This window comes from Cuculus canorus, chromosome 1 (assembly GCF_017976375.1).
Source record: "Cuculus canorus isolate bCucCan1 chromosome 1, bCucCan1.pri, whole genome shotgun sequence".
Classification (NCBI taxonomy): Eukaryota; Metazoa; Chordata; class Aves; order Cuculiformes; family Cuculidae; genus Cuculus; species Cuculus canorus.
In genome coordinates, this window is record NC_071401.1 from 157,578,146 (window position 1) to 157,593,051 (window position 14,906).

The 14,906-nt window shown below is 48.1% G+C and overlaps 1 protein-coding gene across 2 annotated transcripts; it reads right to left on the reverse strand.

Moving 5' to 3' along the window:
- Positions 1–123: 123 nt before the first annotated feature.
- On the reverse strand, positions 124–8,909 carry ARHGDIB (Rho GDP dissociation inhibitor beta). Of its 2 annotated transcripts, XM_054076814.1 has the most exons (7): positions 8,672–8,909; positions 5,495–5,543; positions 4,906–5,096; positions 4,246–4,329; positions 3,324–3,400; positions 1,844–1,907; positions 124–909 (listed from the first exon to the last, which is right to left on the reverse strand). In XM_054076814.1, the coding sequence occupies exons 3-7, from the start codon at positions 5,081–5,083 to the stop codon at positions 710–712; spliced, it is 603 nt and encodes a 200-aa protein (XP_053932789.1). In that variant the 5' UTR covers positions 5,084–5,096; positions 5,495–5,543; positions 8,672–8,909; the 3' UTR covers positions 124–709. The 2 variants fall into 2 exon arrangements, with proteins under 2 accessions (XP_053932789.1, XP_053932796.1); XM_054076821.1 differs by lacking the exon at positions 5,495–5,543 and having other exon boundaries at positions 8,672–8,907.
- Positions 8,910–14,906: the final 5,997 nt, after the last annotated feature.

Sequence of the window (14,906 nt, forward strand, 5' to 3'; positions counted from 1 at the left end):
ACTTGATGTAGTAGAGACTATTTCCCTGCTGAAACATGCTCTTAAGTCCTCCCATAAGGCATTCTCTACATACATATTGCCAAAAAACATACTCTAGAAAAGAATGTGACACTTGTGCAGAAGAGAAGAAACAAACTGATTTTATTTTCAGGACACTGATGTCTTGTTACAGCATCTAGCTGCATTCCCCCAACTGTTTTTGCCTGCACAAGGATGGATTTTAATGGGGTAGGGCACCAGATACAGACCAGGAGACTGTCACAGGAGGTAAGTAACCATTTACAATGACTCAGAGCACATGGCAAGTGTAACTCGGATAGGGATTTTCCAGGGATCAGTCCGCCCTGCCAGGTGATCTTGTTTCCTAGAAAAGGCACTTCCGGGACCAGAATTGGTACAGGAGAGATGGAGGCAGCAGGAGGAAGTACTGGGAGAGGGAGATGCTTCCCAATTTAACCCACTATGTGTCATGATAGAGCAGTGGTGAGAACAGATGGGTTATTTTCAGTGTATCAGAAGAAGCAGCAAAGGCCACCTGCAGGCCTGTGCATCGAGCAAGGCTGGCACAGAGCCCCAGCACCCAGAGGAAGGGCTGCCCGGGCTATGGCCGGCCATGGTGACAGGAAGGAGCAGCGTGGTGGGCATAGCCCACCTGGAGACTGGTGCAGGAGGCAAGGGGATGGGAAGGGGGAAGGCAAACTGGGTGAACTCATTCCGTCCATTCCTTCTTGATGGACAGGTTCCACTCCCAGGTGAGATGGTCATGCTTGTCATCATCCGTGAAGAAGGACTTGTTGTGATAGGTGCCTCGAGCCAACATACCCTTAGGAGCCTCCTCAATAGGCGTCAGAAACTCGTACTCCTCTGGCCGTGGCCCGTAGCTGCCAACCATGAATGTGGCTTTGTCCACTAGGAGAAAATAATCCACAAAGGATGAAAATCTCGGGTGGGAAATGATAAAGAACCCACAAATATGAGCACAGATCACACAGACAGAAATGAGATAATGGAAAAAAAAAGGGATAGTCTGTGCCAGCACAGGGAACAGAATCAGTGGGAAAAAAAGTGAGTTAGTGAAGCACAAGAACAGCTGGAAGGATAAATAGATGGAAGGGCAGATGGACAGGCAACTCAGTCTGTACTCTCTCATATATATGTGTTGCTGTAAGGCTGTGGATACACCCAGCATGTGGCTTAAGATCCCTCTCAATCCCCCACTACTTCTCTTTTCTGGTGAGAAGACACCACTTGCATGTGCTGAACGGGATGCTGGAACCTTAAAGGTGGTTGCATGCAAAAATGCACATATGAGATGTGTGTGTGCAAAACACTTTCCTCACAGTGCAGAACCACACAAAGAAGAGAGACCACAGGCAAACACAGAGCTCTGCACACATCAGGAGTCTTTGTAGAACAGCTCTGAATTTTACCAAGTGCATCTGGAAGACCTTTTCAGGGGGTGGAAAGCTCCACACAGGCTAAGCCACTCTATGGAGAAGGGGATGGGGAGGGGGGAGGTGATGAGCTCTGTACAGAGAGGAAATCTGTGGCAACCAATGTCTCTGGGGACTTTGCTGCTGCAGACAGTGGTGTAGCATACAGATACCAGAGCTCACTTATATTGAGTATGCACAGGAACAGGAAACAGTTGGCCTGGGTGATGCAGAGTGCAGGCTAATGCACTTTGCTGAAAAGTCTCACTTCCTGCATGGTGGCACAGAGGGGAAGCCTTGGGAACAGAGGAGGTTCTGTCCCAGCTCAGAGCTGCAGGAACACTTCTTTGAGCAAAGGGGCTGTGGTAGTAGGAGCACTGGTGTGCAGGGCACAAAGGGCTCTTACTTACCCTTCACCCCTGTCCGGTAGGTGTGCTGCACATATTTCAGTCCCGAGACGATGTCCCTGTTTACCTGCAAGAAGTGACCAAAAGTGTGTGTCAAGGGAAGGGGTTTGGTTCTGTGTCTGCTGGTCTTCTCCCTCCTCAGAGACATACCCATCTCAGTTTCCTACACCACTGCTCTCAAAAGGCTCAGCACAGGACACATTGTAGGGAGTCCTAACATGACTTTGCCATAGGCATCTGGAGACCTACAGCATTTTCTGAACATCTCCTGCACTTCCCAAGCTGATGAGGACAAAGAAAAGCGAAGCAGGGAGTTTCTGATCAATAATTCCCATATTGAAAACCAGACATGGGTGACTAGAGTCACTCCTCCAGCACAAACAGGTGGGCAAGATTAGCTACACCTTCCCAGCTGCCCTCTAAGCTCTGTGGGGATCTGGCAAGTTTCTCCTCAAGAGACAGAGGGACATAGTTTTGTTCATAACCTTTCCTCATATCTCCCATGAATAGTTTGATGTATCCCTTGCTGTGCCCCTCCAGCACTCCTCAATCTGGAAACAAGGCTGGCAGATCCTTCCACATTCCCAGGGAAGAATTCACATGGTGCTACCTCTCACTAGCCTAAGGACTGAGGGAGGGAGTTAGAATAACTTGTCTGGCTCCAGGCACCTCCTGTCAACAGGGCTCAGATACAGATGGAAATACTTCATAGCACAAAGGAGAGCTGGAGGTGTGTCTGGGGACAAACTCATCTCTGAGACAGCAAGTGAACCTCAGAGGAGAAAGGAAATCTTTCCTATAGAACCCACAACACTAACACCTTCCCTCCTCTGTTTCAGGAGAACTATCCTCCGTTCCTTTCCGCCTTTTCTGCCAAACCCAGCTTTGTCTGCAGCAAATGTGGAGATAATCACTTCAGCACTCGACGTCACACTGCAGTGTGGTGAAATTTCATTTTCAGCTGGAAACAAAAGAAGTAGCTGACACACTGATTAATGGGAGAGCGGGAGAAATCAGCCCATTTGGGTATACCGTGACTCAGAAGACCTCAGGAATGTTCAGTCAAAAAAATATTTTTTTATGCATACATGAAGCCTAGCGATGCAGACTGAACCAGTACTTCATGGAAAGCCATTATCTCTTCTCCTCGTTGTCCATTTCCACCTTATGTGAATTAAAGATTTTTCTGGTGGCTAAAAAAGCCAAGCCAAACTCAGCCAAAATTGCCCATCTGGCTTCTAAATCACCTGTTGTTCACCATTGTGGGTGGACAGAAAGCAATTTCTTTCAAGGAGTGGGCAAGCAGAAGCAATTCCTTGGAAAGACCTTGTCCCTTGTCAGCTAGAATGACACTTGTACTTAGGGACACTTTACAAGGGCACAGCTTTTGGGCAGACATGCTGCCCATCCCTAGTTATCAGACAGACTACTGGTGACTGACCTCAGCAACTGATGAGAAGCAACAAGGAGGAAAACAACTCACTCTGAAGTGGATCTTAACTCTGTATTCCACTCCTTCCTTTAATACAAAGGTCTCTTTCTTGAGTGCTTCAAGATCACCTGTAAGGAGAGGATCAAGCCATTAGCTAGAGGGGTCACAGCAAAAAAGAGACTACATGTGGTGGAATGGGGCTAGGACTGGCATCAGAGGTAATCATCCCTTCAAAGGATGGCAAACCTGCAAACTGGAGTACAGGGAGGTCTGTATAAGCAATCACATTGTGAGAGCATGCACAGAGAAACCATGGGGGTGTAGGTATGTGTCTGTGTCCACACCTATGAAAATAGTGCCTAAATAAATACAGTTCTAGGTATGTACACACAAAGATATCTAGGCACAATCATAAGGCACCTGCAGGAGCGTGTGCATGCTTCCCTCACGCCCAGCCCTGGCTTGGGTGAGCAGAGTGTGTTTCACTGCTCCTGCCCAACTTGCAAGACTGCCCGTGCTCTGCAAGGTTCTGTGTGGTTTTGGCTGAACAGGAAGCCTCTCTGTTTCTCTGGGCCCAGCTTCCTCTCTCTCTGTAGAAGAGCCCATATAAGGTGAAGCCTTGTTCTCTCCCCATGTCCCCAGGAGCCGGAACTGCAGTATTGCTTGATTCTGAAGTTTCAAAACAGCCCACTACACAAATGCATGCACATTCATTGAAAGGAAATAAGAACAGAAGGCAGGAAAAACCCAGGAGCTCCTAGAGCAGTCTAAATGAAGACAAAGACTCTTGATATTTTCCTTTGTCACATCTCCTTTCCTTTTTCATACATGTATAACTTAAAATAAGAAACAAGACTAAGATGCCCTCAGAATTCCTCTCAAATCCACTGTAACAGATCAAAACTTTCAATTTGAAGCACACCAGGGCCTTTACTTTTTATTCTTCATGCCCAAGGACAGAGTCTGTGCCTACCTGTAAGGTCCATAGTGATTGGTCCTGGAGCAGAGTCACATACCAGGGTGAGTCGGGTAACCACCACATTGGGAGCTGTTGGGTCTGCAGACAGAGTCAGGGGGAAGCTGTCAGCTTGCAAAATTAAATGCAGGCAGAGGGGAGTGACACTGCGCTAACAGGGTTGCTTTCCCACACAAACTGCACTTCATGAGACACCCAGCAATGCCAGACTTCTCTTAGCACAAAAGGACCTCATATCTGCTCCAGTACTTCAACGTGGACCCCTCCAGCCTCCATTCCAATACCTAGAGGAGGTCTTTCCACTAAAGAAGGCTCCCATCTTAAGATCGTTCTTTGTAGCAAGGCCCCCTTTCAGCATAGGCTAGTCCCCTCATGTTTCTAACTGTTCAGGAGTCCTCCAAGGCCCACACACCTCGCACCACAAGTCCCTTTCTAAAGCCAGCACTCCCAGGAACCTTACAGCTAATGCTTAAAGCATCTTTCCTGCTTTCTTCACATGTTTATCTCCACCTGCCCAGCCCCAGCCCTCCAGTACAAACAGCGCATGTGCCTGGTCAAACAAACTCCCTCCTCTTTGAGGCCATCTTGCCCCATCCCCACTGCACACGGTTACAATGCATCTCTCCAGTCCCTTTCTATTGGCATGCCCCAGCCTACCTACTACCACAGGTCCATCTCCCAGCAGGGACTTCTTGTACTTCGTGAGGCTTTCATCATCTTTGTCCAACTCTTGCAGCTCCTGCAGTGTTTTCTGTGGAGGAGGTTTGTAGTTGAGTTTCCCATCCAGCTCATCATCATCTTCCTCCACGTGAGGTTCTTGGGTCTTCTCAGTCATGATGTTGCTTGGTCTGCGTAATGGAGGAAGAAACAGTAAATGCAGAGGGGGGAAATATCCCCAGGAGCACTTGCACTAGGCACGGTGTGGCTCAGGCCCCTGCATCAGACAGGCACCCGCCCAGCGATGAACACAGCGGGATCGTTATAGGCAAATGGCGACAGTGATAAGCTGCAATCTCGACACTGCTGTGCTGATATTCTGGCTTGAACACAATGCCCCTCTGCCCCCACTCCTCTCCCTGCAGGCACCGCATGCACATGCACAATCAGACCTACACAATTCTTCCCTCCCAAGGAGGAGGTGCAGGAGCAGAGGCTGAAGCCAGAGTGATTTACAGTCACTCTGCAGCACGGTTGCTGGCCGGCAAGCCTGCAATTACAAGGCACTGTGCAAGGTTTCAGCACTCACCAACTATCTTGCACAAAGAAGGCCGGCCACGCACTAGGGCACAGAGATACTGGAATAAAGCAAAAACCAGAGGTTTCATTCACTCTCTCATGATGGGTTAAAAGTCACATGTCATAGAAAAATTTAATACCTGACAGCAATTCTATTATACTGGCAAGCTAGCTGAAGCCCTCACGGAAATCCACGCACTGTTTATCTGCTGGCGTTCACTCTCGGAAACATCTCACTGCAGGCACTGATCAGGTCTCTTTTCCACTGGTGAAGGAAGCATGACAGTGACCGCATGCAGCCACTCATACCTGTGCTGCATCAGAGGGGCTTCTCAAAAGGAGAGGTAGGACAGCTGGAGCCCACAGCCAGCGCAGCTGGGACACGTGCTGCTGAACTCAGAAGGGCAGCAAAGCTCTTGGGTAGCATCCCAAACGGGAGCCAGAGTGGGTAGAGATCAACTGATGGGCAGCTAGGGGGAGGGCAGGAAATACAGAACAGGAGACAAAGGCAGGAGAGGTGAGCAGTGCTGGTCCCCCTTAGTCAGCTGCCTGCCTCATAGAGCCAGCTGCGTGGTCCTAACCACCCTCCCACTCTTCAATGAAAGGCTGAAAAACAAAGCAGTGTCCTGGTGCAGTGATGGTTGTTGTAAATGGCCAAGCCATTTCTTGCTGTTTGGTAGCAAGGAGGTTTGGTCAAATTACACAGATGATTCAGTTCACTTCAGCTTATCCTTACATTAAGTCCTTCTCAGAGGCTGTCCCTGCTAAAAAAATTCCGGTTTTGCCTGCTTGTTTGCAATTTCTCCAGTAAGCCCTTTATCCCTCTCTGCAGCTATGGCCTTAACATTCACCCCTCCTCCCAAAAGTTAAATTGGGAGCTACTGGCATAGTTTTCTCATTCATTAAAAACAGAACAGAACTACAAAAAAAAATATATATATACATGCAACAGTTCAGAGTGAATCAGCAAATGGAATTGGGCAGCAATGAGTAACACACAGACCTCCCAGTTTAATCTCAGTATGGGCGAGACCAGAGGAAAAAATTCAGGGAAGGGTATGCTGGCATGTTACACAGTGGTAGAGAAGGACAGAGCGGCACAGGAACAAGAACACTCAGCCAGGCATGCTAATGAGCAATGGCTCTGATGCAAGACTACTTTGCAATGGCGTTTTGTGGTGAGTCAGGAACTAGTGCAGTGTGGGCAACTTGGTAATAAAAGGGAATCCCAACTCAAATGGACAGGAAAGAAAGCATGTCCTAGCAGCTGAATAACCTTGGCTGAGTTCACACTCACTGAACCAGGAGTGCTAAGGACCTTTATATCACAGGAAAGGCCCTTGAACTTGTCCTCATGAGGAAGGAAACCAGAAGCTCCCTCATGAAAGCAACAATTGCTCATGCTCCGCTGCTCTGCAGCCCCAGCACAGTCACCTTGCTAAGTCTCAATCCCCTCAGAACCATCCCACACTTGGCACAGGAAGAGGACATGATGAGCCATGGCAGTGACTGCTAGGTCTTGCCTTTCATTTGGGGTCCAACTACAGATCGGAGTAATTCCTACTCTCCCAGGCTCTCTCACAACACTAGGCTGCATCTGCCACCGCTACAACCACAGAGCAGAGCTGCCTGCCTGTCCCCATCCTCCACAGGGGATTTTGTGGTTTATCACAGAAGAAGAGGAATCCAGGCGATGAACAGAGATATCTCTGGCCACATGCAGGGAAAAGGCAGAGTCAAGGCTGGACCAGCAGGTTGCTTCCCATCCATCCCTTAGACCTTCCCTTTGCATCATCACACATGCTGCAGAGACTTTCCCTGCCAGCCCAGGGTCGATGAGGTGCTGGCTGACTTGAGGGGGGATGCTTTTACGCTCCGAAAACCTCCCAGAGAGGTGGACAGGGAGCGTGCTGTGCCAGCAGCAAGAGCCTGAGGGAAACAGGACCAGCCAGGCTCGCTGAGCGAAACAACCCCTAGGCTAACACACTTCTCAGGACTGCATTGATCAAACCCAATTCCAGCATGTCTCTTCAAGTCGTAGACCCGACTTTGCCTTCCTGCCAAATTCGCAGTCAGGAGATGACCAAGAGGAAAGCTCACATCTCAGCTGATCCTGCCTCTGCTCACTCCAGCTCTGGGACTGGTGCCCCTGCAAGCTGAGACCTGCTACTGGGCTCAGGTACCAGCGCTTCCCCAGAGTGAGCACATCAGCGCCCAACTGTCCATCCCCCGTCTCCTGTGTCATTGCCCAGGCCAAGGACTAGGCTAAGATGGAGAGCCCTTACAGCCTTCAGGCCTCCAGCCTCATTAAAAATGAGAAAATTAACCCTATAAATACTCTATACAAAGAGAAATCTGGGTTATTTGCACACATCCCTGCCACGTTTTTCTTCCTTTCCTGCAGCCCCAACCCGCAGTTGTGCATCATCTGCGCTTCTGAGGCCTGACAGTTTCCACAAAGCAGCAGAGAGAGCAGCAGGGGTTAGCACTAGGGAACCCCTGCCAGAGAGAGAGATGGCCGGCAGAAATCATGCCTCGACGAGGGGTGCGATCGTCTCTCAGCTGGGCTCTGCCTGTGGCAGGAAGGGAGGAAGGTGTGCGTGGGGCTGCCCTGGCACCTGCAGCAGGAGGGGGCACAGGGCAGCACACAGGGTGGATGGTGCGCACCTCCTCGGCTCACCCACCCCCTGTGCCGCCACGGATCACAAAGAAGGGTGTCACAGCAGCAGCATTTTATTTGCCCTCCTTCAAACCATCCCCTGGATCGAGGGCTTATCTCCAGGAAGCGGGTTTGGCAGGGAGGAAAGAATTTTCCGCGATAGGGGAGTAACAACCTGGCCCCACCAACGCCCCCAGCCCTGACATCACCATTCCACGTCCCTGGGGCGCGAGGGCAGAAGAGGAGCCCATCGCCCAGCCAGCCCCGGGTACCGCCCCGCAGGGATTCACCCCGGGGCCGCGGGAGCTGCCTCCCATTCCTCTGCCCCGTCCACCCCATCACTGGGCAGAGCCCGACCTCCCCCTCGGATGCAGGCAGGGCCCTCCTCGTCTCCCCGGACGAGGCTGGGCAACGAAGTCAGCCGCCGGGAACAAAGGCGTAAAGTTGCGCGGCTCCAGGGTAGAGGGAGTCGGGGTGATGCCGCTCGTCTCCCCCTGCCCGGCTCCCCCCGCCCGGGCTCCTACTCACGGGCTGCGCCTGCGGCCGCGGTCCTCCTCCGCTCTCGGCGCTCCGCTCTCAGCTTTGGCAGTTGGAGCAGGAAGGAAGTTGGTGAAGAGAGGGGGAAAAAAAAAAAAAATAACACTCACACGCTAAAAAAAAAAGAAACGCAGCCGCCAGCAGCAGCAGCAGCAGCAGGAGCAGCCCACTCGCCGAGGGAGCCCTGCGCGGCCCCGCATGCTGCAGCGCTCCCCCGGCTACTGCCCCGCTTTGTCTGCGCGCCCGGCGCTGCGCTCGTTTTGCGCAGGGCTTTGTCTGCGGGGCTGAGCCCGCTCAGGGGTGCAGAGCGCTCCCCGGGCAGCGGCTCACGGAAATCTCGATGAGGGCTGCTGTGTCTGCGAACGGGGGAATCTGTTTTTCAGACGTGGCTTTTGTTTTGTTTATTTTCCTGGTGCAATTGAGGTCGGTTTCAAAAGCCGGCGCTCATTTATACCGGTTACAGTAAGTGGAGAATCGATTGAGTGCATTCCCATGTACGTGTGCGTTGGGATGTGTGTGCAAACGGGGGTCGTTGCAGATGAACCTCATTTTTCCTGGTTAGTATGCGTTACCTGCTGGATTTGATCAACTCATTGTACCCAGCTCCCAGCCATTTTCACACAAGCCGTTTAAATGATCAGCTACCTCAGGAAGAGTGCTCATCTTCCAAGGATGCTTAAATGATCAGAGAGATTTTACACCACTTCCTCTGTGAAGTATCAGCAGATTTTTTTCTTTTCCACTCACGGAGTGCCTACTTAGTTGTTCAGTCACATAAATCCTTCACGCATACAATCCTCACTGCAAATTTCAAGAACAAATTAGATTCTTGGTTTGCAACCGACAAATCTGGATCTGCAATGACTTATAGACTGCTCTTAATGCATTTGCAGAAGCAAAATGAGCAAAGCAAATCCGTTGTCAATGGACTTCAATTCACTGCTCCAGATCCACATGTTCATTAGAAAATGATTACTGTACGCAAACCTTTAGAGGCTGCAAACAACGGAGGAAGAGGGCTCTGCTTCAGGGATGGACAGATCTCAGAAGAGAGGGACTGATTTTCCCTGCCTACAAGTGCTTTCATTTAGGCTATCTGTGCACTTTGATTCTGACCTTATGCATTTCAAGATATGTGGCTGACAGGCGATGGATTCTGATTTAAAAGGGGCTGCAGCCTCAGAAACGTTTTAAGCCTCCATGAATTAACTTCACTACCAAGAGAAATTATTTCATTCTCTGCTGCTCTTTTTCACTCTCTTAACCCTCTCCATGGGCCAGCACAAGAGAACTGAGCTGAATACAGTACTGAGCTGAGTTTAAATTGTACCTGGCAAAAATATGTAAGCAAATTCATAAGCATAAGCAGTGAGTTTTAAATCCAGACAGGTGTCCTGATACTTGCTCACAGTGGCTAAGTAAGGCTAAAGACTTGTGCCAGCATAAGGGAAGGAGCTGTGTGGGATAGGGAATGGACAGAGCAAATTCTTTCAATGACACTGCCATGTTATGGTGGCCCAACTTGCTCATGTGAGCAGTCCTGGCCTGGGAAAGATGTGAAGAGTTTGATTGTCAGTTACGGGAAGCTTTGCAGAAATGGTCTTGTTAAGCAGCCCCTGTGTCTTGTACATCAACTTCTTATCTTGGTTCCTGTGCTGTCTGGACTGACTATTTCAGTAGACTTCCTAATTAGTACTGGAAGACCAGAACACTCTACTGGCTGGGACAGTGCGTGAGCTGAGGTTACCGTTTCCTCATGACTTGGCTTGAGATTTCCTTGGTTTTACCAGTTGTGCGTAGAGACACCAGTGTAATCGTAACTCTAGCGTTATTACGGTCATTTTATCTGGAGAATACTAAGGTTTAGCTTTCTCTAATTTTGTTTGAGTTGGAGATAAAGACCAGACTGCCTGTGTCATTGTGTAGCTATTTGTACACTATTTCTAAACATACATGAGCATAGATCAAGACCAGCATATCCACAAATGTACATAGAAGTATAGGGATGTATAGGTGTGTGCTACATAGATATGTACACTCTGCCTATACTGGCACTTCTGGCATGCAGGAGAAACAGATTTTACTCCTAGATTAGAAATTAGCCACTCTAATCATGGTCAAATCATGTAATTGCTTTGTGCTTCATCTTCCTATTGGTAAGAGGGGTAAGAAGGAGCTGCAGACATTGGAAATGCACCATGCCGAGCAGATGGGAGCTTAGAAGCAAGGCATCATCATTTGAGTCAGCATATCCAACATCCCGCTGGGGAACCACGTCACTGACCTGCTGGAAGAAAGGCAGGTTTTGAACTGTGTTGGAACAGAACAACACAGAAGACAAATTTCTACCAATGAGTATTTCATCTCTGACAAACTGATGCTACAGAATGAAGATCATCTCTTGGCAGACGTTGCCCAACCCCAGCCAATTCTTATGTCTGTGACAGAAGGAGGCAAGGACAGCAGCAAGAGTGTACCTGCTTTATTGCAAAGGAAATGATAATATTTCAAATGTGTCCTTAGTTGGAAAAACAGTGTTTTCTACTCAAAATATTATTATTAATAGGTCTTCTTTGCTTTGTCCACACTGATGACAATTAGTTGTACAATTAGTTGACCACATGAATACACGCAATCAACCACTAGCGTCTAAACTCATTTCACGTAAATAGCTAAAAGCTTATGCAATTTTCTAAATGCACATCTTTCAACTATACAACATTTATTCTCAACAGTCATATGTCTTCTGCAGCACCTTATCGGTGCTGGATTGATGGTACGTTGCTGCTGCATGCTGCTAAGTTTCACCTCCATGTTCTGCAGAAGAAAAGGCTGTGTTTGAGGAAAGGAACTATTTTATTGCCTTTAGAATCAACTAGTTCAGGAAACTGTCACCCATTAGAATTACTTTCACCTACATTCCATTCTAAAACTTTCTAATTTGGAGCTGAATTTTCCCAGGCTGGAAGTTTCAGGGGGTGGGAACAAAGAGAGATCTTAGCCCAACTAGGGAATCCATTTCTTTTTCTGTAAGAGGCCCAGTAGTGTAACATTTTTTCTACTGACGGTGTAGAACGATTTGCCTTAGAGCTACTCATTTGCGTTTGCACTGAACTCAGTACTTAATGTTACTAACGTGCGTTGCTCTTTAATGAATAACATTACTAAGTCCTGTCACTATCACGAGCTCTACCTCCCCCTCAAGCTTTTTTGCAATCTCTGGAAAGACATAATAGGTGATACACTAGGAAGACACTTTGGTGGTGCAGTGAATCCTTATCAACAGCTACTGCAAGTTAAGCATCACTTTTGGCCGTGGATAACCCCCATGTGGGTGTCCTCAGGTGATGGTTCTCATTACGTGCAGAGATCCTTTCTCCACTAGATTTGAGAGGAGGTAATCCAGGCCTGAGGCAGTCACGAGGAGATAAGCACAGGGGAAGATGACACGTCCAGCAACTCAGTCACAAGGCCTTTCCCTGATATATAGGAGGCATTCACTGCATCATGAGGTGCCTCTCAGCTTCTTAGTAAGCCCAGCACTGCCTCCTCCGCCTCCCAGTTAAGCAGGATAAACAGGAGGATGCAGCCTGTGAAGCATGAATTGATTGTGCACGAATAAAACGCAGGCACTAAGTGTCCCAGGATTTGCTTTAGAAGGCAGCATCTTAAGGTTGATCTTGTTGTGCTGAGAACACATGGTGCTTATCTTCTTCCTACTCAGTGCCACTCACTCCTTTTAACATGCTATGAGGGAGTGTGCAAGCCGATAGGTTGGGAAAGGAGGAAAGGAATGGAGGTTAGACATAGTGCCAAGTAAGAGAGCCAATATTCAATATGGAGAGCAAGTAGGAAGAAGGCACTTTTGGGTGCAACCACAGAGCCCCTGGTAAGAGTTTGCCTGCTTTTCCCACCCCTGGATCCTATGGCAACCCCTTCAAACCACCTGGCCACAGGACTTGAGGGCTTTCAGCTGGGCAAGAAGCTGAACCTCAGAAAACGTGACTGGATGTTCCATCTCTCCAGCTCCTCCAGAAAAGATTTCCTTGAAAGATGAAGAGATTGGAGATTTAATGCTTGTCTAAGCAGCTTTCAGGCCAGTTAACGTGCTAATCTCATAACCCGCATCTCCAGCCTGAAGGTGTGCAGACTTCACGTATCACTTTTGGATGACACAACTCTCCTTGGGGAGTGAGGGGAACAGCAAGAGAGAGAAAGGAAAAGGATTTGGTTGGGATGAGAGAATAGGGGCAAAACTGAATCAGTTTGCTCCAGGGGCTAGCCTAAGAAAGGCTGAGGATGGACAAAGCAGCCCAGTTAAGGAGAGAGTGAGAGGAGAGGGCTGAGTGAGAGGAAGAAAGTCCCTGCTACTGGGAAAAAGGGATGACTTCTCTACACCCACTGCACTTCAGAGCGCAGCATGGAGGAAAGCAACTTTTTCTCTCTGTCCCTCAGTGGATGTTGTGGTGTGAGCTGGCATCTTACAGGTGATGGTGTCCTAGAGAAGCCACACACCAGAGCTAGATTCGAAAGAGAACTGAATTATTTTAGGACCTCTCAGAATACAGGTGGTTATGTAAGGTCAAATCTCAGTAAGTGTAATCAAATCTCAGCGCTAAGCTGATCACCAGGCAGGGTGTTAGGAGGTATTTATCCAAGCAGTCTTCCTTGCATTGTGACTTTCCTCCAAAAGCTTCAGGACTTTCCTCCTGAAGCTGAAACTAAATTAGGAGGAGAGCTCTCCTCCTCTGCTGGCCTTAGAAATAACTCCTTTGTCAGCTGCACCCCGCCTTGCCTGTGTTAAACACTCCTCTTGACAGAGACTTTGAATTTATACTAGAATACTTGGTTCCACATCAGGCTGGGTGGAGGCTTTGCTAGCTTTTGTGTGCCTGGTGCGTTAGCCTCAGCAGTGCTCAAAGCATACTGCTTGCAGCTACATAACCTCTCCCTGAAGCCATGAGGCAGTAATTATCAGCGTCTCTGTGGCAGCATTTTTCATTTATTGCACTTGTGCTGTTCCTACATTACTGCTTTCATGGCCCTGCCTCTGCAAAACCCCGTGGTATTATTGTGGCGGATTCTCTTGGAAAGCACTACTCTAAGAATTGCCCCTCCTCCCTCTCCCTCTATATCTCCTGTTTTGTGGACTTCAATATATATAAAAAAGAAAAACAAATGTGGTGCTCAACAAAGTAGGTAACAGCTATTTAAGTTTGCAATAAATGTTATCCAGAAAATTTCGTGAATATATTCACGAAAGCTTAACAAGCAACGAATGTGCAACATTTGCACATGATGAGCATTCTCCTCCCAGAGCTACTAAAATGACAACCAGGAATAACCCATAGGGAGTTTAATTGAGTTCTGATGAAACGTATGTAATGCTAAGGGAAAGCACAGCAAGAAATCAGCATCCACATCGTTTTCGTTGTCATCACCTACTGCGCTGGAGAGATCCTTCAGAGGACGATACTTCTATAGGACCTTATCATTGCCATTCTCAGCTGGCCACTGTGGAAAGATTCTCCTTTTTCTCTCTCTCCTCTTACTTTACTTTCACTTTTCCCTAGAAATAACATCCACCACTTCAGTCAAAGTATGCCATCAGCTGTGGACCCCACAAACAAGTCTTTGTGAAACAGTCAGAATATCCTTTGTGTAACATGTGTATGCCCGGTGTGCAATAATGGCTACTAAACAATTCACTTACTTATGATGTCTTTATAGTGTTTAATTGGACCATAGAAGTGAACTGCAGTTCCAGGTTCTTGGCAAAGTAATATCCTTAGGAAGTTTCCTCGTAAAAGTCTCTAATTCAATTTATAGAAGTGTGTACCTCCACTGGAAAGCAAGGGTGTAGGGGCTCTGAATTAAAACAAGGGTTGGATCTGCCAGTGAAAGGCTATTAAAAAAAAAGAAACAAACAACAAAAAGCCCACAAAAAAACCACCAAACAAAAAACAAACCACAAAACAAACAAACAAACAAACAAAAAGCCTGAAAACCATTAAACCCTATGCATTTGCAAGATCCTGAGGGGAGAATAGAAGGCTTAGTACCTGGCAATAAAAGGAGAAAATTAAAACCAAAATCATGCACAGTTTCATCCCCTGGCTTTTCTCTTTTCAGTTCTTTCCACCAGGGATCTGCTATCGCATGGCAGCTAGAGCATTTAGCATCTGCAAGTCTGGGAGGTGAGCAGCCACCCAAGAGACAAGATAAT